Here is a 23,766-nt window from a genome sequence, read left to right on the forward strand (position 1 = left end):
GGGCTCCTGGTCTGGCATAAGAGACTAAAGACCCCAGTGGAAGCCAAACTTATCAACTTCAAAGCCTCAAGCAGCACTGTGGTCCACCCTGCCAGGGAAGCTTTGTAAGCATTTGTATTTGTTATTTTAGGACACCATTCTTTACCACAGGCCTGCGGACTGGGGATTATAGGGCAAGTGGTTATGCCATTGTACCTCATTCTCAGCCACCCATTTGTGTACATCATGGCTTGTAAAATGTGTCCACTGGTCACTATCAACTCTTCAGGGTATCCTGTACGTAACGCTCAATTTTTGTAACCCCTTTATTATAGTAGCCTGGTTTGCTCATTTACACTGGAACGCCTGTGTCAAGACAGTGACAGTGTCCACACAAGCAACAACATACTTCATTTCTTCACTAGGGGACAGAGGCCCTATATAAACTACCTGCCAGTCTGTCATTGGCTGTGTTCCCTTATGTATCTTTCTAGGATCATGGGCCGATGCCTTGGCTGTTGACATGAGCACACAGGGTAATTTTGCACAGCACCCACCAGATCACTATGTTTCACTGATATGCCTGCCTCCTTGGCTATTTTCCAACCAACAGAGGCACTATGGTGTCTGCTTTTCTGGTGAATCCACTGGGCAGCGTCTCCCTCAGAATGCACCATTCTAACTTGTGTTATAGTGTCTGCTCCTTGGTTTCTCGGCAGGGAAAGGGCTAAATTAGCTGCTACATGAAAAACAGGTCACAGAGGGTCACAGTCCCCAGACTTTCTGTTATGCCAAGACTGGAACCATTCCCAAAGCCAACTCTTTAGACAGGGATTGGATTGGCCTATAAGACAGAAAATGATACTGGTAAGGAGTGAGCTTCTTGGCTCAAGCAGACACATGAGACTATGTAGGCAGCTCCTGTATGGAGGCGAGAGGAGAGGGCAGAGGGGGACAGGAGCTGACTGAATGGACACAGGGAATATAGGGTAGGGAGGAGTGTGCTGTCTCATTAGGGGAACAGCAGCTAGGATTACAAAACAAGGTGTATGTAAGTTTTTGTACGAGAGACCAACTTGATTTGTAAACTTTCACTTAAAGCACTATGAACATGTCAACATCTGGGATTTGGAGGTGATCCCAGATGTCTTGCCACCAGGCTTTCCCCTGGAGGACTTCACACATTATTGTCCACTGCTCCCTACACCATTAGCCTATCCACTTAGTCAGCCCACAAGCTACAGCCCAGCTGTTCATACACAGGATTAAGGGCCAAAGTTCATGGGTTGACCATCCACATGGCCCTTAATTTGGCCCACTGACTGCTTTGCCCTGAGCCGGTTTCAAACCAAATGGTATCTGTGGAGGCTTGTGCAGCTAACACCATCCACGGTGGTGGCGTAACTCAGCTAGAGCCATTTGTGTACCAGGAGGCTGCTGGCAGGGTGCCTTCCCCTCTCTTGGAGGAGATGGAAGTGGCTCCGGTGGTCCACTAGCCTGTGCTGGGGGCCCATCTTGATATGTCACTAGACCAAGTATAGCCTGTAACTCTTGTGACAGTGGACTGGCAGAAATGTCACTGTACTGTTGCAGGTATGCATGCCATTTGGTCAGCGTAGCTGTCTGGGTGATAGCTGATGACGCCTTGGAGAAAACCTGTTGACCCACCCATTTATGGACAAAGCAGTGCGAAGGGTTACAGCTCTGTCCCTATTAACAGCTCTACCTAGTGGAGAGCATTACCGGCTGTTAACAATTGTTTCTCCATGGGACTGTATCAATTTTCTGCCCTCCTCCACAGCTGTGACCAAAACCCTAGAGAGACTTTAGTTCCATCCTGATCTTGCCACAAGACCCAGCGAAAGCCATCCTCGATGCTGCTCACACCTAGCCAGGAGGGGAACCCTTCCCGTATTGTGCACAGTGCTTTCAGTTGTGCAACGAACACCTTTACTTTCTCAAAAATGTGCTGCTGTTCATTACTCCAATCCCAAGCTGTACCTTTTTTTTTTTTTTTTTAAACCAGTTGATAGAGTGGTCTCAAACACTGGGCCAAGTGGGGAATACTCTCCAATACCCCAAAAGACTCTCGAAGGCCTGCACTTCCTTTTACGTCCTAGGGATGGGGTAAACTTGTATATTATCAACTATGGCTTCAGGCAACACACAGGTCTTACCTGACCAGGTGACCCCCAGGAATTTTACCAATGTTCCTGGCCCTGGCATGTTATGGGGATTCACAGCCTATTCTCTTCCCTATAGGTGGATGATTAGGGCCTCTACACATTCCTGTAACAAAAAACACCTTCAGCAGTTAACATGATGCCATGGGAAGGAAGGAGGGAGCAGAAAAGAGATCTCTAGCCACCATACCATGGCTAATAGTGGGACTAGGTACATATTCCTGGCGGTGCACTTCCATTGCTGCCCCTCCCAGGTGAAGGCAAACCAATCCTGGGTGGATGGAGATTGAAGGATGGTAAAGAACACATTGGCCAGATCTAACACAGCATGCTATGTGCCCTCTGCGTTCCGAGCTGCATGTAAATGCTGACGGATTGTGGAGTGGGGGATTATGCTGCTCATTTTTTCTACCCTGGCTTCATTTAAAGAGACACCATCTTCCCCAATAAGCCACAGATGTAGTAACCAAACTGCAAGTTTCCTTTCCTTTCTGCTGGAATTTCCCACACAACTCCATCAGCTCAGTGGGGGTGTATTTCTGCATTGTCCTGGAACAGGCTGGTGGGAATTATCTGGGGTCATCAGGTTCATCTTATGAGTAACGAGCAGCTGTACAGAGGGGGAGAGCTCTGCATCAGACTCCTCCTCCACTATCACTTCCACATCCAATTCGCTACTCAATCCACTCTCCCACAGATTCCACTTTTGGCATGCCAATCACCTCTCATCAACACTGTCCTAATCCTTGCCTTTGGCACCTTCCTTCCCCCCATCTTAATAAACCCACAGGTAAGCATCTTCGACTGCTCATCCTGCTCTCGGATGCAGCTACTTAATACACCAGTTGTTGCCACACAGGACTGGCGCACATTTCTAATTGCAGCGCTTCCTTCTGGGCTCTTATGCACACTTCGGCAGCTAGCTGGGCATTGGTGGCCAGCCACACTGCCAAAAGCAATGGCTACCCCACAGCCTCTACTGCTCTAGCTTCCTTTCCACAGTTACGAAGGCACATGTCTTCCCACTACTGTACTATGCTGCTTGGTGTTTTGGGCCAGTCCTTATACTTACACAGCAGACCACACGCATCAAACATACAGGCTAGACCCGCTCACATGGAGGTTGCTGGCCAACCTGGGGTTTCCCGTATGGGTGCCTCACTCCCACTTGCCATTTCTTCAGTCTCCTGGATGACCTGCCAATTGCCCAGATATGGACCAGTAACTTGAAATTTGCCTCCGAAGTTGGACGGTGCCGAGAGAGGGAAAGAGGCAGTCAATTCCAACGTGACAACAAAGGAGTTTCATTAGGGAGACTTACACACAAAGCGGCGGTCCCTTACAGCAGCAGGCCCAAAGTAGACCTCCACACCCAAAGGTGGGAGGCAGACGGGCAGAGGTTTTACAGTGGTCAAAGACAAATGCGGCTACACGCCAGGGAATTACAAGACTGCCTCAGCAAGGTCATATAACAGGGGCTTAGAAAACAGCAGTGAGCTAACAGGAAGCATGAGGCTGCCATGTTTGGCCTGGCAAAGCCAGTTTTCTCCTTCACTTAGCAGCAACATCTTTAACAAAACGTCCTTACCTACAATGCTTTAGCTGCAATTCTCTTACCAACAATAACTTTAGCAACAATGGCTTAGTAACAGGTGCCACAAGCAACACAGCACTTTAAAAAACTGTCATTTTCAATTACAATATATTCGTGGATTTTCCAGTTTTTCTTGTTATTAGTTTTCTGTTTTATTCCATTGTGGTCAGAGAAGATACTTTGTATAACTTGAATTTTAAAAAAATGAGACTTGTTTTGTGACCTAAGATATAATTTATACTGGGTAGGAGCCTGGAGAAAGTGTATTCTGCTGTTGCTGGGTAGTTTTCTATGTCTGAGGTCTAGTTGGTTTATAGTGTCCAAGTCCTCTATTTCCTTACTGATCTGCTGTTTAGATGTTCTATCCGTTACTGAAGGTGGTGTACTGAAGTTTCCAATTATTATTTTTTAACTGTTTCTCCCTTCAATTCTGTCAATATTTCAGTCACATATTTTAGGGCTCTTTTTTATTGTTATGCACATGTTTATAATCGTTATATTTTCTTGAGCAACTGACCTATTACTACACAATATCCTTCCTTTTTTATTGTTATGCACGTTTATAATCGTTATATTTTCTTGAGCAACTGACCTATTACTACACAATATCCTTCCTTACCCTCTTGTAATAGCTTGACATAAAGTCTTACTGTCTGATATTAACATAGCCACTTCAGCTGAATTCTGCTATTTGCATATTTTTTCCACCCTTTCACTTTCAGCCTGTATCTTCGGATCTAAAGAGAGACTCTTGTACACAGCATACAGCCAATATCTGACTTTTACACAGGCAGGGAAACAGTATAAGAAAGGCTACGTAGTTATTTTAATTCGCAAGAAAATCCTTTAATGTATCAATAGTATAAACGTTATTAGGTGCCATCAAGTCGGTTCCAACTCATAGCAACCCTACATACATAACAAAACACTCCCTAGCCCTGTGCCATCCTCACAATCATTGCTGTTTGAGCCCACTGTTGCAGCCACTGTGTCAACCCATCTCGTTGAGGGCCTTCCTCTCTTTCGCTGACCCTCTACCTTACCAAGCATGATGTCCTTCTCCAGGAACTGGTGCTTCCTGATAACATGTCCAAAGCACATGAGATGAAGTCTCACCATCCTCACTTCCATGGACCATTCTGGCTGTACTTCTTCCAAGACAGATTTACTCATTCTTTTGGCACTCCACGGTATATTCAACATTCTTCACCAACACCATAATTCAAAGGCATCAATTTTTCAGTCTTCCTTATTCATTGTCCAGCATTCACATGCATGAGGCAACTGAAAATATCATGGCTTGAGCCAGACACACTTTAGTCCTCAAAGTGACACCTTTGCTTTTGAACACTTTAAAGGAGTCTTTTGCAGATCTGCCCAATGCAATATGTCATTTGATTTCTTGACAGCTGCTCCATGGGCACTGATTGTGAATCCAAGTAAAATGAACTCCCTGACATCTTCAATATTTTCTCCATTTATCATGATTAATGATATAAAGAGACAATAGGGTGGAAAATCGAAGTTTATTAAAGGTAAATATTTCCTATAATGTCATGTTCCCATAAACAGAAAGTTACATAGCCCCATGTACCAAAGCACCACATTGCTCAGGCTGTTCACTAACATGTTTAGTAGTGTTTCCCATAATATCTTCATTTTTAAAACAGCACATTTCATAGGTAAATATTTTGTTATGTATTTTGTATAAAATCTTTAGTACCACATATTAAACATAAACTGTGGGACATCAGTTCTGGGTGAAGATTTTATCCAGTATTCTTAAAGAGAATTCTGTCCCAGAAAAAATATATGCTGAAAAATAAATGCTCAGTATTTGTCAAAAACATTCATACATTTATTCAAACTATTTATGATGTCAGGGTAATCTTATTTGATGTACAAGAGGATTAATATCTTGGTAAATGTTTTGTTTATAGCAGTCCTTGGGTTTTCCCCAGGTTTCTCTAAGTTTTACTGAACTTGACTTGCAGATGAAAGTTTCTGATCATTCAAGATGTTCACAAGCATTTTCTTCTGTAATGGACTGAACTGTGTACTCCCAATGTATGTGTTGAAATTCTAACCCCTGTACCTGTAACTATGACCCTCTTTGGAAACAGGTTTCCTTTGTTATGTTATTGAGGTCATGCCAAAGGAAGGTGGGTCCTAAACCTAATTACTTATGTTACATATTGTTGCAGACACCACAAAAAACAAATACCAAAGAATGCCAAGAGGTACTGACAAGAGTCTCCTACTAGTACTACACCCTGAATTCAGACTATTAGCCTCCAGGGCTATGAGAACCAATACATTCCTGTTCTTTAAGCCACCTACTTGCGATATTTCTGATATAGCAACGATGGGTAACTAAGACATCATTCTTGAGGGAGTTTTTCGATATACAATGATTGGCGAAATTCCTACAATTCAAGTCACATTCAATATAGTCACAGGGTTTAATCTCTCCCAAACAGGGAGATGTCTAAACAATGTGCAGAAGAGTCAAATTTGCAAGACCTATATACAACACGAATTTATATTTTGCTTTAAAAAAGTCAAAAGTCAACTGGTGAAGATCTAGTAGGGAAGAATTCTGCTCAGTCCACTTATTCAGGGACTCCAGCTTCTTTCACCCTGTGTTCTGCCATGTTTAATGTATGACATCCAAGTTTGCTATGGAAATTATCTCCCTTCCATTTTAACAGTGTCAGGGAGACTGTGAGGTAAATCTTTAATGGGCCAGACTTGAATGCGGTATATACAATTAATATGCACAATAGCCGTCACCTGGACATAGATGAATTGAGAATTTTAGAATAGCTATGTGAAAGAACATGTGCCTAGTGTGAAAGAACATGGTTACAGGTCAACAAGTTGTTGGACTACATGACCTGAGTTTCTTCCTTCCGGGAATTATCTAATTGTTTTTGTTAGGTACTGTCAAGCTGCTTCCGACACACAGTGACCCTACGTACAACAGAATGAAACACTGCCCGACCCTGCACCATCCTCACAAACGTTGCTATGTTTGAGCCCACTGTTGCAGCCACTGTGTCAATCCATTTCATCAAGGGCCTTCCTCTTTTTCACTGACCTACTTTGCCAAACAAGATGTCCTTCTCCAGGGACTGATCCTGCTAACATGTCCAAAGCACACAAGATGAAGCCTTGCCACCCTTACTTTCAGACTGTACTTCTTCCAAGACAGATTTGTTTATTATTCTGGCAGTCCATGGTATATTCAATATTCTTTGCCAACACATAATTCAAAGGCATCAATTCTTTTTTGGTCTTTAACCTTACTCATTGTCCAGCTTTCACATACATCTGAGGTGACTGTAAATACCATGGCTTGGATCACACACACCTTAGTCCTCAAAGTGACATCTTTGCTTTTTAAAAACCCTTGAAAAAGGTCTTTTGCAGATTTGCCCAGTGCAGTATGTCGTTTGATTTCTTGACTGCTGCTTCTGTGGGTGTCGGCAGTTATCTAATAAGGTGACTTACATGGAAAAGGTTTCTCTCTTGCATAAATTCTGATGAATTCTAAGGGACGCCTTCCACACAAAAGCTTTCCCACATTTGTTGCATACACAGGGTTCATCCCATGTGAATTCACCAATGACTTCTGAGGGTACAGGTATCAGCAAAAGTTTTCCCACATCCATTACACTTGTAAGGTTTTTCCCACGTGTGAATTCTCTGATGTACTCTGAGTCCTGGCTTCTGACAGAAGGTCTTCCCGCACTCATTACATTCATAGGATTTCTCTCCTGTGTGAATTCTCTGGTGTACTCTGAGATTTGAATTTTGGGCAAAAGCTTTCCCACATATTTTACATTCATAAGGCTTCTCTCCTGTGTGAATTCTCTGATGTGAAATGAGGTACGACTTTACAGAGAAAGCTCTTCCACATTCATTACATTCATAGGGTTTCTCTCCTGTGTGAATTCTCTGGTGTGCTATGAGACTGTCATTTCGGGCAAAAGCTTTCCCACATTCATTACATTCATACGGTTTCTCACCTGTGTGAATTCTTTGATGTGTGCTGAGGTTTGCCCTATGGGAGAAAGATCTCCCACATTCATTACATTCATAGGGTTTTTCCCCTGTGTGAATTCTATGATGGTTACTGAGGTATGTCTCACTGGAGAAAGATCTCCCACATTCATTACATTTGTAGGGTTTCTCCCCTGTATGAATTCTCTGATGTGCAGTGAAGTGGTCCTTACGGGAGAAAGATTTCCCACATTCATTACATTCAAAGGGTTTTTCCCCTGTATGAAGTCGTAGGTGTGTAATGAGATTCCCCTTCATATAGAAAGTTTTCCCACATTCGTTACATTCATAGGGTCTCTCCCCTTTGTGAATTCTCTGATGTACTCTGAGGCTTGAATTGTCAGCAAATGTTTTCCCACATCCCTTACATTCATATGGCTTTTCCCCTGTATGTATTCTCTGATGTATAATGAGGTGTGTCTTTTGGGAGAAAGTTTTCCCACATTCCTTACATTCATAGGGTTTTTCCCCTGTGTGAATTCTTTGATGTGTACTGACGTGTTTCTTCTGGGAGAACGACCTCCCACAGTCATTACATTTGTAGGGTTTCTCCCCTGTGTGAATTCTCTGATGTGCACTGAGGTGTATCTTCTGGGAGAAAGACCTCCCACAGTCATTACATTTGTAGGGTTTCTCCCTTGTGTGAATCCTCTGGTGTGTAATGAGATGTGCCTTCTGGGAGAAGGTCTTCCCACATTCACTACATTTGTAGGGTTTCTCCTCTGTGTGAATTCGCTGATGTGCTCTGAAGGTTGAATTCTGGGAGAGCACTTTTCTACATTCATTACATTTACAGAGTCTCTTCTCTGTGTCTCCTTTCTGGTGCTCTTTGTGAGCTAATAAGCTCTTGTAAGATTTTCTACCTTTATTATGTTCATAATGTTTCTCTCTTGTGTGAGTTCCCAGATGTTCACTGAGGTTTGACTTCTGGCAGAAAGCTTTCCCACATTCATTACATTCATAGAATTTGACCCCGATATGAGTTCCACTGTGTTCAATTAAGTGTGACTTCCAACCAAAGGATTCCCGACATTCCTTACACTCATAGGGCTTCTTCCCTAATTGGGTTCTCTGATGCTTTATGAGGTGTGCTTTCTGATAAATGGATTTCCTGCGTTCATCACATTCAAAGGACCTCTGTCCTGTGTCACTTTGCTGATGTATACTGAAGAATGAATTCTCGCAGAAAAACTTATCAAATTCACCATATTTGTAGAATTTCTCTTCTAGGTGAGTTTCCTGATGTACTGTTCAAAAAAAAAAAAAAAAAATCTTTACAATAATGGCCTTCTTGCATCCTTTTACATACTCAAATTCTAAAACTAGTTCCTGCCTGTATCGTTCATTTACAACTTTTTAAATAAAAAACTAATTGCCATGAAGTCGACTCTTTTAAGTCAGAGTACAACTGTCCCTCCATAGGATTTTCAATGGTAGATTTCTTAGCAGTAGTTCACCAGGTCTTTATTCCAAGGTGACCCTAGGTAGACTCCAACCACTATATGGTTAGCAGCTGAGCAAGTTAGCCATTTGTACCACCCAAGGACCCCCTTTAAATGAAACATAATCATGATAACACAGAAAACTACACACATAAGTATAAAACTTAAACAAACCCATGAAACAAGAACCCAGTTGATGGCACAAACATCTATGAGCATAACGGAAGCTCCTCCTGAGTACCCCTGCAATCACTACCCTCTAGCAAGGATAAACACTACCATGACTTCTAATGGCATAGAGTAATTTGTATTTCCTTTGTATTTTCGATGGATGGGTGGGTGGGCAGGCAGAAGGATGGATGGATAGATGTTTTTATATCTAGCTTTCTAAAAATTAGTTTTGTTGAGTCACATTCATACTTTTTATGTAGTAGAACACTCTTCATATTTTTACTGCTGTATATTCCCTTGGATGAATCTGCCATAATTTATCCATTCAATTGTTGTACGTTTTGTAGTTTCCTGCTTCTGGCTAAATCAGATAAAACCATGAACATTCTAGTACATGTCTAGGCAAACATGTTGTGTGCATTTACACTGTAATCCTACAAAAAGAGATTTGCTGAGTGATAAGGTACGCAAAGGCGAAGCTTTTATACGTACTGCCAAACAATGGCTGGACTAATTTATATTTCAAACAAGTACGTCTGAGAATTCCAGTTACTTCTCCTCAGCCTTGTTATGTGTGAAGAACCCCTTTTTAATATTTATTTTAAGGCAGGACTGTTGCTAATAAATTTCTAAATTTTTTTCAGTCTGAAATAATTTTTATTGCCAATTACAGTTTTGAAAGGTATTTTTGTTGAATACAAACTTCTTTTTGGTAGTCACTTACTTTCAGCCCTTTAAATATATCATTCTGGCTTTTAGTGTTTATGTTGGGAAGGGATTTGTCAGTTTTGCTTTTTGTTTTTTTTTCTAATAGGTCTTTTCTCGCTGGTTACTTTGAATATTTTCCCTTTGTCTCTGATGTCAGAAGTTTTACTCTAATATGTCTATGTGTGATTTTCTTTGTGCTTGTCCTGTTTTGGGTTTTGCAGAACTTTTAGAATCTCCAGCTTGATATCCTTCCTCACTTAAAATTCTTTTAATATTGCTTTTGCACTTTTTCCTCTCCTTGCTGGAAAAATACATGATAGAATTTTTTTTATGATATCTCATGAAGTCATGATTCATTATGTGTTTCCTTTCAATTTCCTCTTTATGCTTACGGTTTCTATTGCACTGACCTCTCTTCAGTTTAGTAATTCTATACTACATGGTGTCTAAATATAGGATCGCTATGAGTCAAAATCGACTTGACAGCAATGGTTTTTTTTTTTGTTGTTAATCAATGGTTAAAGTCCTCTAACAAGTTTTTAATTTCAGATATTTTGTTTCATTCTAAAATGATTTCACTTTTGGTTTCACCTTGGATAGATAGAAAGCTAGAAATAGTGTCACTTTCACCCTTAAAACAAACAAAAAAAAGGTTGGTAATCTCATAATCATCAACTTTTCATGAACCCACCAGAAAACCAAGGTTTTAATAAACTGCTAAAGGGCAAGTATGGGATACTATGAAAGTGTAAAGACCTCAAGGGCTGCAGGTTTGTAGCCTCTTGCAAAATCTTTCCTACATCAGTGACATCAGGCACTCCCAGGGAAATTCAAGGAGAATCCTGAGAAAGCTTCCCTTATGGCATAAGCTAGGGATTAGAAACAGCAGCCACTGACAAAACTCAACCTATAACCATCTCCCTGAACTATGCTATGGAAGAAAATCCTTAAACAGTAAGGGAAAACAGTGACAAAACCATTGCTTTAGGGCACTGGGGCAAACCATTTCAGATGGGAGAAAAAAACAAACAAAAAAGTACAGACCCAAGGGGGAGGGCAAGAATATACAGGAAGCCCAACAATTATTTGTAAAGATGAAAAATTAATAAATCCCCAGGTTGACTGACCAAGAAATAAAGAGAAGAAACAAATTACCACTATAAGAATTCAAGCAGGTACATAGCTACAGACAGAGCAAACTTACAGGGATAATAAGGGAACACTAGGAGCAGCTCTACACCCATTACTTTGACAGTGTCTGGTTTTGTTCCAGGCATTAAGGATAAGATATAATTGTTAAAACAAAAAAAGGGGCGGGGGGGGGGGGCAGACCAAATGTAGGTACATACTCAAGGAAGTAGGACAAATCCAAATTAGGGTTTTGTCAAGAAATCAAAATGATATGAATTGCAGGTAAATGATCAACACCATTTAGGGCATCAAAACGTCTGGCAGATTATTGGAGCTTTTGGAATACAATTTCAAGTTTAAGGAGAGAATGAAAACAAGTCTGAGAAGACCTCACAACAAATTAAGGAAAAAGTGAAGGAACGTAAGTTATACAGTTTTATGTAAACTTTTTAAAAATATGAACAGACCTATCTTTAAATACTTACCTATGCTGTCTTCGCTTCTCTTATATTCTTATATAAAACCAAAAAACTTAATATAGGCAGTCCCTGGTTCATGAACATATTCTGTTCTTAAGTCTGTCCTTTAGTCAAATTGGTATGTAAGTTGGAAGAGTTAGGTACGGTTCACATCTAACATTAGTCAAATGTTTGCCTTTAGTATATAGTGTGCCTTCCTATGCCTAAAAAACATTAAAGAAACACTTCCAGATACACAAAACCATCTTTACCATAATAATACAGTAATAATAATAACGCTCTGATGTGCACTGCAAAGCAGCACCCATTTGTTATCATGGACCATTGTATGCACCTCAAATTTTTAACATAATAGGCTTTACAGGGGTCTGTTCATAACTACTGGTCGTACATGTCGGATGGTCATGATGTAGGGACTGCCTATAATCAAAAGAACACCCACATCAACACCTGTTTAGAATCATTAACAACACATTTGAATTTACCTGGATATTCCTCATCTAACAAGCCTCCTGTCTCCCTTCTCAAACTCAGATGTATCTCTGTTATTATGCAGTGAAGGGCTGACTCAGCAGTCTTGGGATACTCAAACTCTGCACATTCCAAAGAAAAGACTGGCCGTTGACCAGACCTGGGAGATAATAACCTCTAGGCCCTCGGAATATCCTGCCTGATAAAAGTGTCTATGTGTACCCATGGCCTTGAACCACACCAGGAAGTTTATGCTAACAATGTGATTTAGGGTAAAGGCATTATTAATATAAAGTTTTATCTCTGATCATGACTTCAACTCTATCCTTAAGTTTCCAATATAAAAAAAAAAAAAACAGTGCCATCGAGTCGATTCTGACTCATAGCGACCCTATATGACAAAGTAGAACTGCCCCATAGAGTTTCCAAGGAGCGCCTGGTGGATTTGAACTGCTGACCCTTTGGTTAGCAGCCAAAGCACTTAACCACTACGCCACCAGGGTTTCCGTTTCAGATATACATGGTTATCATTTTCATCATTTTAAAAATATTCTACAATTTTGGATTTGATTTCCTTTTTCACCCACATTGGTTAAAACAGGTCATTTTCTAAATATTCATCTGGAAGGTGTTTTTTATTTATTCATTTTACCATCAATTTCTAGATTAGTCAAACTCTGACCACAGACTACTGTTTGTGATAATTCTGATTTGTTGAACTTATTAGTTTCCTTTTTGGAGAAGTAATATATTTTTACTTTCTTTTGGTTATTCCAAGGGCATTTCAAAAGTCTGGCAATCTGCTTCTTTAAGATTACAGATAAGGAAACCCTATGGAAGAGTTTTACTCTCTAAGACATGGGGTGGCATAAGCTGGAATCAACTTGACATTAATGGATTTGGGTTTTTTTTTTTTATATACATATAATTAGATGAGGTATGTTTTGATTTACTAGTTCTAATGAAAGTTCTCTGAGTGGCTTAAATGCTTTGTGCATGACTATTAACTGAAGGTTGGTGGTTCAAGCCCACCAGAAGAAAGGCCTGGCCACCTGCTTCTGTAAAAATTACAGCCAAGAAAACCTTATGGAATTGTTGCACCTGTAACACATGCAGCTCCCATGAGTTGCAAATCAACTAGACTACAATGGGCTACTTCTAATGAATTCTTACATCTTGTAACAGTATCAACATTTTTTGTTATAAACAGTAATTTTGTTATTTGATATATAATCAAAATGCTTATGTAAATTATGCTCTTTAGCTTCAAGTCCCTTCTTTCTATTTAAAGCCTTTATTCCCTGACTTCAAACCTCAAACATAAAGACATCATGAAACCCTGCAAGACTTTGTTTTCATTGACTAAGCAACTTCACAATTCTTCAACTGCAATCTAAGTTACTTATTTAGGGATCTCTTTCTATTTAATTCAGTCAATTTCATCCAGTCATCTATACTTTCGATGGCCAGACATGCTTATGAAAATTATGTCAATTTTTATGTTATACGGTTTGTAGCACTTCACAAAATATATTTAAATATGTATTACTTCTGTTAATTAAAATGATTTTATTCTTTCTCTAGGGATTACATTGAAAACTACAACTTTTAAAAATTCCTGAAACTGTCTATTAGTTTTGGCAACGTCTAGATATAACCTCCTACAGGGTTGCTATGAGTCGGAATCGACTCGATGGCAATGGTTTTGTTTTAACGGTAATAATGAAATTACTATGTTTCCTGTCTACTTTTGCCTCCTCCAACACAAAAACAATTTGTGTTGACTTTATAATGTGTTAGTTTGGATCCTTGGACTATTAAACATACTTATAACTCTATTACTTGATTTCTGAGTTTTAAAATTTATCTTTGAAACATCAGCTTTTCAAGACGAAAGATTTCATCATGCGTACATTTCTTCCTCTAAGTTACAACTCCCCTTTATATATTTTATTGACTATATCCTTTCTAAACTCATGAAGACATTAGGCCTCTTAAAAAGTGTCTGACTGGACCAAAAGCAAAGAAGTTTCCTGGATAAACTGAATGCTTTGAAGGTCGGTGCAGCAGGGGCGGAGGTTTGGGGACTATGCCTTCAGGGGACATCTAAGTCAATTGGCAAAATAAATTCTATTAAGAAAACATGCCGCATCCCACTTTGAAGTGTGGCGTCTGGGGTCTTAAATGCTAACAAGTGGCCATCTAAGATTCATCAATTGGTCTCAACCCATCTGGATCAATGGAGAATGAAGAACACCAAGGTCACAAGATAATTATGAGCCCAAGAGACAGAAAGGGCCACATGAACTAGAGACTTACATCATCCTGAGACCAGAAGAACTAGATGGTGCCCGGCCACAACCGATGACTGCCCTGACAGGGAGCACAACACAGAACCCCTGAGAGAGCAGAACAGTGGGATGCAGACCGCAAATTCTCATAAAAAGACCAGACTTACTGGTCTTAATGAGACTAGAAGAATCCCAGCAGTCATGGTCCCCAAACCTTCTGTTGGCCCAGGATAGGAACCATTCCCAAAGACAACTCATCAGACATGGAATGGACTGGACAACGGGTTGGAGAGAGATGCTGATGAGGAGTGAGATATTTGTATCAGGTGGACACTTGAGACTGTGTTGGCATCTCCTGTCTGGAAGGGAGATGGGAGGGTAGAGAGGGTTAGAAACTGGCAAAATGGTCATGAAAGGAGAGATTGGAAGGAAGGAGCAGGCTGACTCATCAGGGGGAGAGTAAATGGGAATATGCAGTAAAGTGTATGTAAGTTTATATGTGAGAGACTGACTTGATTTGTAAACTTTCACTTAAAACACCATGAAAATTATTTTAAAAAATAAATAAATAAAATAAAATTCACGTGGGAAAAAAAAGTGTCTGAAAAAATTTTTCAAAGATATTTAACCTTAAGGTCTAATTATCCCAGGATTCCATCTGTCAGTGTTCAGAAACTCACCTGGGTAGCCACTGTTTGGGAATTCTTCCTCTAAGGGCCAGGGCTCTCCTCCTTGTTCCAACTTGAAGATCACCTCTGGTTTGGTAATGCAATACCCTGTAAACAGGGAAAAACAGAGAGTTTAGACCAAATGAAGGCAGAGGAAGATAGCTCCAGAAGAGGCAAATGAAAGCGCTCTTTTGAACTTTTCAGCAGGGAGATGATGACAGAAATGTTGTTTCTATTGCTCAAAAAGGTTCAGTGCCTTAGACTCCTAGATCAAAAGGCTGACTGATTAACATTAACTTCTATAAAGAGTTCATGTGTTTTGATACTTAAAGGAAAAAAGGCAACGCACCCCAGACAGTCACATGGTAAGGTCTGCTCACCCAATGAGACGAGGTGGCTGTAGTTCTCCAGCATCACGTCTCTGTACAGGGTCCTCTGAGCAGGGCCCATGTGCTGCCACTCCTCCTGGGTCAGCTCCACAGCCACGTCCTTGAATGACACTGAAGCCTGTAACAGCACATCTCTGATCAATCTGAAGAGTTCAGAAACAAACGGCATGGAAAATACATTTTGGATCTAATTCTTATCAAGTTTACTCTTAAAACAAATGGCTAAAAAGGATATCAGTTTTGGACCCAATATCATATTATACTTTAGAATTACTTAATAAAAAGATTTAGCATGTTGTTGAGTCAATTCCAAATCACAGCAACCCCATGGGCTTCACAGTAAAACCACACTCCACAGAGTTTTCTTGGTTGTTAACCTTACAGAAGCAGACCACCAGGCTTTTCTTCTGAGGCACCACTGGGTGGATTCAAACAGCCAAGCTTTCAATTAGTAGCCAAGAGCAAACCATTTGTGCCACCCAGGGACCTAGACCACGGATTGTTATATATACATATTTATGAATTAAAGACTTTTAAAAATATCAAATATAAGTAAGACTTCCTACAACTCTTTTTCCATATTCCAACAGATTACTCCAGTATTTGAGTGTTCACATCCTCCGTTAAGATCACAACCGTAAATAATGGTGAGTCAAGAAATTCAATACATGTAAGCTCTGGAGATGTTAAATATTACTGGATTTGTACTCTAGGATGAATGCCCTAGAAGGGTGAAGAACAGCTTAAAAAGAATTTAGAATCAGAGAAGTGTAACAGATGAAAACCTTTATTAGTGTAATAGTAATCAACATAAGAATAGGAAACTATTCCCATACCAGATGCAGCAACAGAATTTGCTCGCTAATTTCTTGTACAACTGAACATTCTAATTGTACTAGCAGCTAGATAACTTTTCAAAAATATACCGAGATACAGATCAGAAGAAAAAAAATGTTAGAGCGAGGCATATTCATGCAGCTAATGAAGGCTCTGGGGAACACAAAGGAAGAACTGTCCCCTGAACAGGTAGACATATGATTTTAGAGTACAGAAAGACAGTATAGGATGGAGACAAACATTTAGTAGTCATCAGTAAATCAGATCGTGACTGAATTCAACAAAGGCAACCAGTCATTTTAAAGTACCATGAGGGAACACCAACCTTAAAAAGGATGGCTGAAAAACACTATGACATAAACACTGAGAAGAAATTTCCTCAGTGGTAACAGAAAACCAGGAGAGGGCAGAACCTTGAAAACTAAGGGGGGAAAAAAAGAAAAAACAAGGACATGTTTCCTAAAGCTTCATACAAAGTAGACTTGAGGGAGCAAGATTCCTAACAGAGTTAGAAAGGCCTCCCAGTTCAAATTCAATAAAAGCTAGAACTTATAAGTGGGCAATGGGCAAATGAGTGGTAGAGCAATCAACGGAAAGACAACCAGTGTCCTGGGTGCTCCTCATTGTGTAAATACTGGAAATGGCTGGAGGAAAAGGTGGTGGTAAGAGTTTTCCACGTGGAATGGGAGAAAGATTCAAAGCCATGACTTAATGGATGCAGCCAAAGAGAGCAGCAAGAGCTTATCCCTTGGTATCTGATTTTGACAATGCTTTTGTAAATAGTATCACTTCTTAAAAGCTCATTTCCCATTGTCTGTAGCCAAAACATAAACATACATTTCTTAATTTTGACCTCATGTCTAATGTTGTTTTTAGGTGCTATCAAGTTGGTTCCAACTCATATGTTCAACAGAACGAATCACTGCCCAGTCCTGCATCATTCTCACAATCACTGCTATATTTGAGCCCATTGCTGCAGCCACTGTGTTAATCTGTCTCAATGAGGGTCTTCCTCTTTTTTGCTGACCCTCCACCTTATCAAGCATGATACCCTCCAAGGACTGGTCCCTTTTGATAACATGTCCAAAGCATGTGAGACAAAGTCTTGCTTCCAAGGAGCATTCTGGCTGTATTTCTTCCAAGACCAAACCAAAAACCAAACCCAGTGACGCTGAGTCGATTCCGACTCACAGTGACCCTATAGGACAGAGTAGAACTGCCCTATAGAGTTTCCAAGGAGCGCCTGGCGGATTCGAACTGCTGACCCTTTGGTTAGCAGTTGTAGCACTTAACCACTTTGCCACCAGGGCTTCCTCTTCCAAGACAGACTTGTTTCTTCTTCTGGCAGTCCATGGTATATTCAATATTCTTCGTCAACACCATAATTCAAAGATGTCAATTCTTCTTTGGTCTTCCTTATTCATTGTCCAGCTTTCGCATGCATTAGGCAACTGAAAATATGGCTTGGAGCAGCATACCTCAGTCCTTTCAACTTTTGTTTTTCAACACTTCAGGGAGATCTTTTGCAGTAGATCTGCCCAATGCAATACATCATTTAATTTCTTGACTGCTGCTTCCACTGGCATTGATTGTAAATCCAAACAAAATGAAATCCTTGACCACTTCAATCTTTTCTCCATTTATCATCATGTTGCTTATTGGTCCTTTTGTATTTGTTTTTTTTATGTTGCGATGCAATCCATACGAAAAGCTGTGGTCTTTGATCTTCATCAGTAAGTGCTTCAAGCCCTCTTCACTTTCAGCAAACAAGGTTGTGTCATCTGCATATCATAGGTTAATGAGTCTTCCCGCAATCCTGACGTCATATTCTTCTTCATATAGTCTAACCTCTTGGATTATTTGCTCAGCGTGCAGATTGACATGTTCAAAAATACTTCTAAATACACATTATCCATTATCTGTAGAGTACTTTGAAGTTTCTATGTACATAACATAATCTATAAAACATGAGACCTTTATTCCTTGCTTTTCAATCTTTATGTGTTTTATAGCTCTTTCTTGACATATTTCACCAGCTAAGGCTTCAAATACAATGGTCACATAAGTGTACTAGTCTGTAAAACAAGATATATAGTTCTGAAAGATACAAACATCTCATACCAAAATTAATAATGAACTAAGATGGAAAAAATAAATCCAAGTATAAAAAGACATGTAAATGGGTTAAATTCCTGATCTGATTCAATTCATTGGTCAATCAATCTGCTACTTCTTTCTCTCACTACATGTTTCCCATGTATGAGCAAGCCATCTTCTCATAATTCCTAATATTTTCTATATTTTATCCCCTCCAAGGAGACTTTACTTACCCACAAGAAGCTTAGTGGATCTCACAAAGGTATGTACAGTGCTGAAGAGATTAGGACTTTATGACTATGAGAATGAGCATTACAAAATTAGGGGAAGCGTTAAGGAGAGAAGAAAATGTGCCCTGGGCTTCTTTCATTCAGAACAGGTTTAGTCTTAGTGGGTATAAAAACGGTGCACTGGTCTCTATAGGAATGATGATGAAAACAGTGCACAGAAATGAGGTGGCATTTAAGAGAAATGGAAACAGAATTCTTTGGTGTCCCAGCTCCTTATTCAGGAAGTATGATCTTTCATTCAGAGATGAACTTATTAAGAAGTGTCGTTTGTGGTGCCCCAAAACAATCACGATAGTAACATCAAAGATCACTGATCACAGATCACCATAATTATGAAAAAGTTTGAAATATTGTGAGAATTACCAAAATGTGACAGAGACATGAAGTGAGCACATGCTGTTGGGAAAAACGACACCCAGACACATGCTCGATGCAGGGTTGCCACAAACCTTCAATTTGTAAAAAATGCATTATCTGCGAAGCACAATGAAGTGGAGAGCAATAAAACTAGTATGCCTGTATCTCCTCTCACCAGCCCTTTTTACCAATTCTGACACCGTGTGTCCCTACCACAGTACTCTCTACTCATCTGCTGGGTTCCATAATTTACTGCGATGGCCACACAAAACTAGAAGACCATACTCACAGTTATGGGGTTTATTAAGGAAGTAACAGGTTACAGGAATGCTCAGAATATAGCTCTTTAATCAGGACAACCTCTTCTCAGCCATGCCCACAGGCAGGTACCTTGCTGGTCCTGAGCCCCTCAGCCTGGCTTCTGCCCTGCTTGGGCAAGGGTTACAGAACTCTTACAGCTCTGCTGATAAGTACTCAGAGGCACCACACTGCACCAGTAAGCCCTGGCCCGAAGGCACTCAGCTCAAGCTTTGTAGATGGGCAAACCTAGCTCCACCAAGCACCCAGAGGGACCCTACTGGGCCAACAAGCCTGCTACCCGAAGGTGCTCAGCTTTCTTGCTCTGTGGGCCAGGAAACTCACTGCACAGTCTACTGCCTTTGCTGCAGCTTCTTGCTGTCTTTGGTGTTACAGCTCTCTCAGTCTCCTGGTTCCAGGAGCTTCTTACAGCAGGGATCCCAGGCCCAAAGGACGCACTCCACCCCCGCCTCTTCTTTCTTGGTGGTGGTGAGATCCTCTCTCTGCTCTGGAATTGGCTTTTAAGCCTAGTGGGATGGCAAAAGTGACCAATCCCCTCATTAGGGTTCTGAATACTTCATTTGCATGGTCTCACTGCCGTAAGAGTACCACACACCATATCTACATCATTAGCAAGCTATCCAATCCCCTTGGTGGGCCACAAGCACCTTATACGCATAGTGCTACCTAGTCATTTGGTAGGAGTTACAAAATCTGTGGCGAGAAGGGCCATATTAAGTAATTCACTGCACCACAGATGTGCACTCAATTCCTTGGAAAGGTGTCTCATTCAACCCTTGTGTTCTCATTTCCTGGGCACAGTACTGTCCAAGTTCTATTTTGGCACACAGCGCTCTACTTCCACTGAACAACAAGTAAAGGCAACGACTGCATTATTCAGGGTTATTACTGGAAGGCTGTTCACTAAATCACCTACTAGAAAATCAACAAAGATATATTCTTACTGTCAATTATATTTACATCCCCTGAAGAATCAGTTGGTCCGTTCTTTTCATCAATGCAAATCTTTAAAATATTATCATCTGTCTGACTTTCCACCGTGGCTAACAGACAGCTCAGAAATAATCTCACAGCTACACCCTGGAAAACCTGTAACATCAGAAGACCTCCATCGATCCACATGCCAACGTTGCTCTGCTATTCATCTGCTCTTCTCTATCCTCCCTGAATGACTCTGATCCATTTCCATTTTCCTGTGTTAATGTGTGGTCCCTTAAAGATCTATAAAAACCATTCTAAAGCAAAGTGGTTGTAATAACTCACCGAAGATTTGTTCATTTTCTGCTGTTCTTGACACACTGTAGAGAACTGTGAAGATTCAGCTGTGGAGAAGAAAAAAGGAATGGTGCAATGAGAGACTTGGTTAACTCCCACACTCACTTGCCTAAAAATTTCATCACACCAGCTACAGAAAAGGCCTCTCTGTGTAAGAATGTCCCTTTGATCCCTGGGACAGGCAGGAGGCACCACACAGGGGCAGCACGACCTGAATATGTGTATCTTTGATATGACCACGTGGGTTTATCCTTGCGTTTTCACTGAATGAATAAAGCCTGATTTTTATTGGTATATTAATAATTACATCCCCTTCCTCCTAATTAACAAAAAGTGAAAACAACAGAGGACTGGTTAGACAAATTCAGGTTTACACAGAGAAAAAGGGTAGTTACGAGGATCAAATGAGATAAAGGTTTGGAATAAAATACATTGCCATCAAGTCGATTCTGACTCACAGAGACCCTATAGGACAGAGTAGAACTGCCCCCATAGGTTTCCAAGGAGTGCCTGGTGGATTCGAACTGCTGACCTTTTGGTTAGCAGCCACAGCACTTGACCACTACACCACCACGGTTTCCTTGGAAGAAAGTACTCTCTAATTATGATAAATCCAAAACCGAACCCGTTGCCATCGAGTCGATTCTGACTCATAACGACCCTACAGGACAGAGTCTAATTATGATAGCAGGTTACAAATACATAATTCATTTTACAGTTACACTTTAGTTAACAGGCACTTGGGAAAATATCTTACAGGTCACATCTTACTAGAGAGGAAACCCTATACCTTCATCAAAATCAATGTTATCCAAAAAGTACTCAGGCTAAGTTGTTAATTCAGTTCCTATTAATAACATGTAGAAAACAAGCCCTGAGTTAAACATACAGAGTAAACTCTTAAAAACATAACAGCATGCTTTGTGACATGGAAACTATGTTTAAGTTTTTATTATAAACTGGTTACAGTTTCCCCAAAAGACTTTTCGATACGGTGCCTCTAGCAACTTTGCTGTGACACGATAAACAGTACTAGGGTTTGTTCCTGGTTCTGCCCTGGGTAACCCTAGAAGAGTCATTAATTTCAGGCTCAATTAGAATCAGAAATCTCTTCCAGTACGATCGCGCTGTGATTGTATATGCTTAGATTAGAGGGAGCTCAGATTATTTCTAGATGCCACATGTGGAGATGGACAGTGTGACAGCAGCTTAGATCTGGAAAAAAAGACAGGAGGCTGTTTAGGTTTTCCACAGAATTGGCTAGTTACGTCTTTTGTGAAAACCATACCACACCACCTCACCTGTTCCTTTTTGTGTACTGCTTTCATTGTGGCTAGTGGCAAATTTAAAATTACTATGTGGCTTGCATATCCTACTGGAGTGCACTATGAAAACACTGGTGTCGAAGTAGTTAAGAGTTTGGCTGCTAAACAAAAGGTTGGCAGTTCGAATCCACCAGGTGCTCCTTGGAAACCCTTACGGGGCAGTCCTACTCTGTCCTGTAGGGCTGCTGTGAGTCGGGATCGACTGGATGGTAATGGGTTTAATTTTTGATTTTGGAGCACACTACACAAAAATATCAGACTGTGCCTTTAAGGAAAGAGAGATTCTCGACAGTGCAGAAAGGCCAGGAGCCTCAGTATGACCCAAGGCCTGAGAGAAGCCAGAAATCCCAGAATATACTTACACATAGTGAGATTCCGTTCACAGTCACATCCCTGTGGACTTGGGCGCAGGAGCCTGTGCTAAGTGCTGTGAAGGCTGCAAAGCTGGGTTTTAGGCAAAGGAGATATTAGGACCAGCAAGAGACTGGGAGCAAATAATACCTGCATCTGCATCCTAGCTTCTTTGCCCACTGATTTGTGACGCTGGGTATATCCTTTCACCCCTCTCTGCCTGCGTTCTCGTTTTTAAAGGTATATTTATGACACAGAGAAAGAGGGTGGTTATCAGGGTCAAATGAGACAACAAAGGATTGGAATAAAGTGCTAATTATAATGGGTTATAAATACACTATACTCTTGACAGTCACGCTGTAGTTAACAAGCATTTGAGAAAAGATCTTACAGGTAACAATTTATTCTCACACTAATACCATGAATTACTATCAATATCCCCCTTTTCGGATGGCTAACCTAAGCAAGTAAGTATCTAGGTTACTTACTTCTGCACTAGTTACAAGTGATTGAGGTGTAAGGCTCGTAAACAGGCCCTCGGGGCACTTCCTGCTCCCGCCTGCCGGGGCACAAACTACACTTTCTGGGAAAATTCCGAGGCCCAACGAAGTCCCCGAGCCCCGGAGCCCCCGCGCTCTCACCTTCCGAGCGGCTTAACCAAGAACTGCGAGACCGTGTCTTCCTCGGGAAGAAGCTGGCGGAAATGAAGAGGCGGGGTTGAGGGTGCACATGCGCAGAGTGGACGAGAAGACCCGTTCCCGGAGTGCAGGCAGTGAACTACTCATATTCAAGACTGCATTTCCTGTGAGCCTGCGCATTCACTAGAACTGACTTTTTTTTTAAGTGCTTCCGCTTCCGTTGGTGATGTAGGAGATACAGTGAGTGTGTGTGGGTCCTCTGAAGTAAAACGAATAACTTTCAAGCTTTAAATTTTCAGAGAAAAATTCTACCTCTTCAAGAAAACGTACGTTTTATAAATGAAAATATACAAATATAACATAATCATATCCTTTCTTAGGAAAAGCGCTCCCCAACTCCTTACTCCGCCCCCCAACCCGGAACTCTATCTCCCGCCCAAGAAACACTTCCTGGGGTTTTCTAATAACCTCAGCAGCCGTACTCTGCATGATTTAAATCCGTTTATTTTATTACAACTCGTTTCATGGCACAGAATCTGTTTTGAAAGGGAAGCACCAGAAAAGGTGTTCTCTGTAACTGATTTGTTTGTTGCCAGTGGAGTCCGTTGGAGTGGAACTGCTCCATAGGGTTTTCAAGTGTGAAATCAAATTTGTTTTTAAAATAGATATCCTATTTTTATTTCAAGAGGGATTTTCTTACCCACAGG

General features: G+C 40.8%; 1 protein-coding gene across 1 annotated transcript; it reads right to left on the bottom strand.

Moving 5' to 3' along the window:
* Nucleotides 1–2,186: 2,186 nt before the first annotated feature.
* Nucleotides 2,187–23,056, bottom strand: LOC100668705 (zinc finger protein 883-like). Its single transcript, XM_064291095.1, is given in 6 exon segments — nucleotides 2,187–7,454; nucleotides 7,456–9,068; nucleotides 15,195–15,290; nucleotides 15,563–15,689; nucleotides 20,734–20,792; nucleotides 22,433–23,056. Coding segments are annotated over 6 exon segments (2,088 nt in total). The 5' UTR covers nucleotides 22,437–23,056; the 3' UTR covers nucleotides 2,187–7,265.
* Between the last annotated feature and the right edge of the window lie 710 nt (nucleotides 23,057–23,766).

The sequence above is a fragment of the Loxodonta africana genome, chromosome 9, assembly GCF_030014295.1.
Source record: "Loxodonta africana isolate mLoxAfr1 chromosome 9, mLoxAfr1.hap2, whole genome shotgun sequence".
Classification (NCBI taxonomy): Eukaryota; Metazoa; Chordata; class Mammalia; order Proboscidea; family Elephantidae; genus Loxodonta; species Loxodonta africana.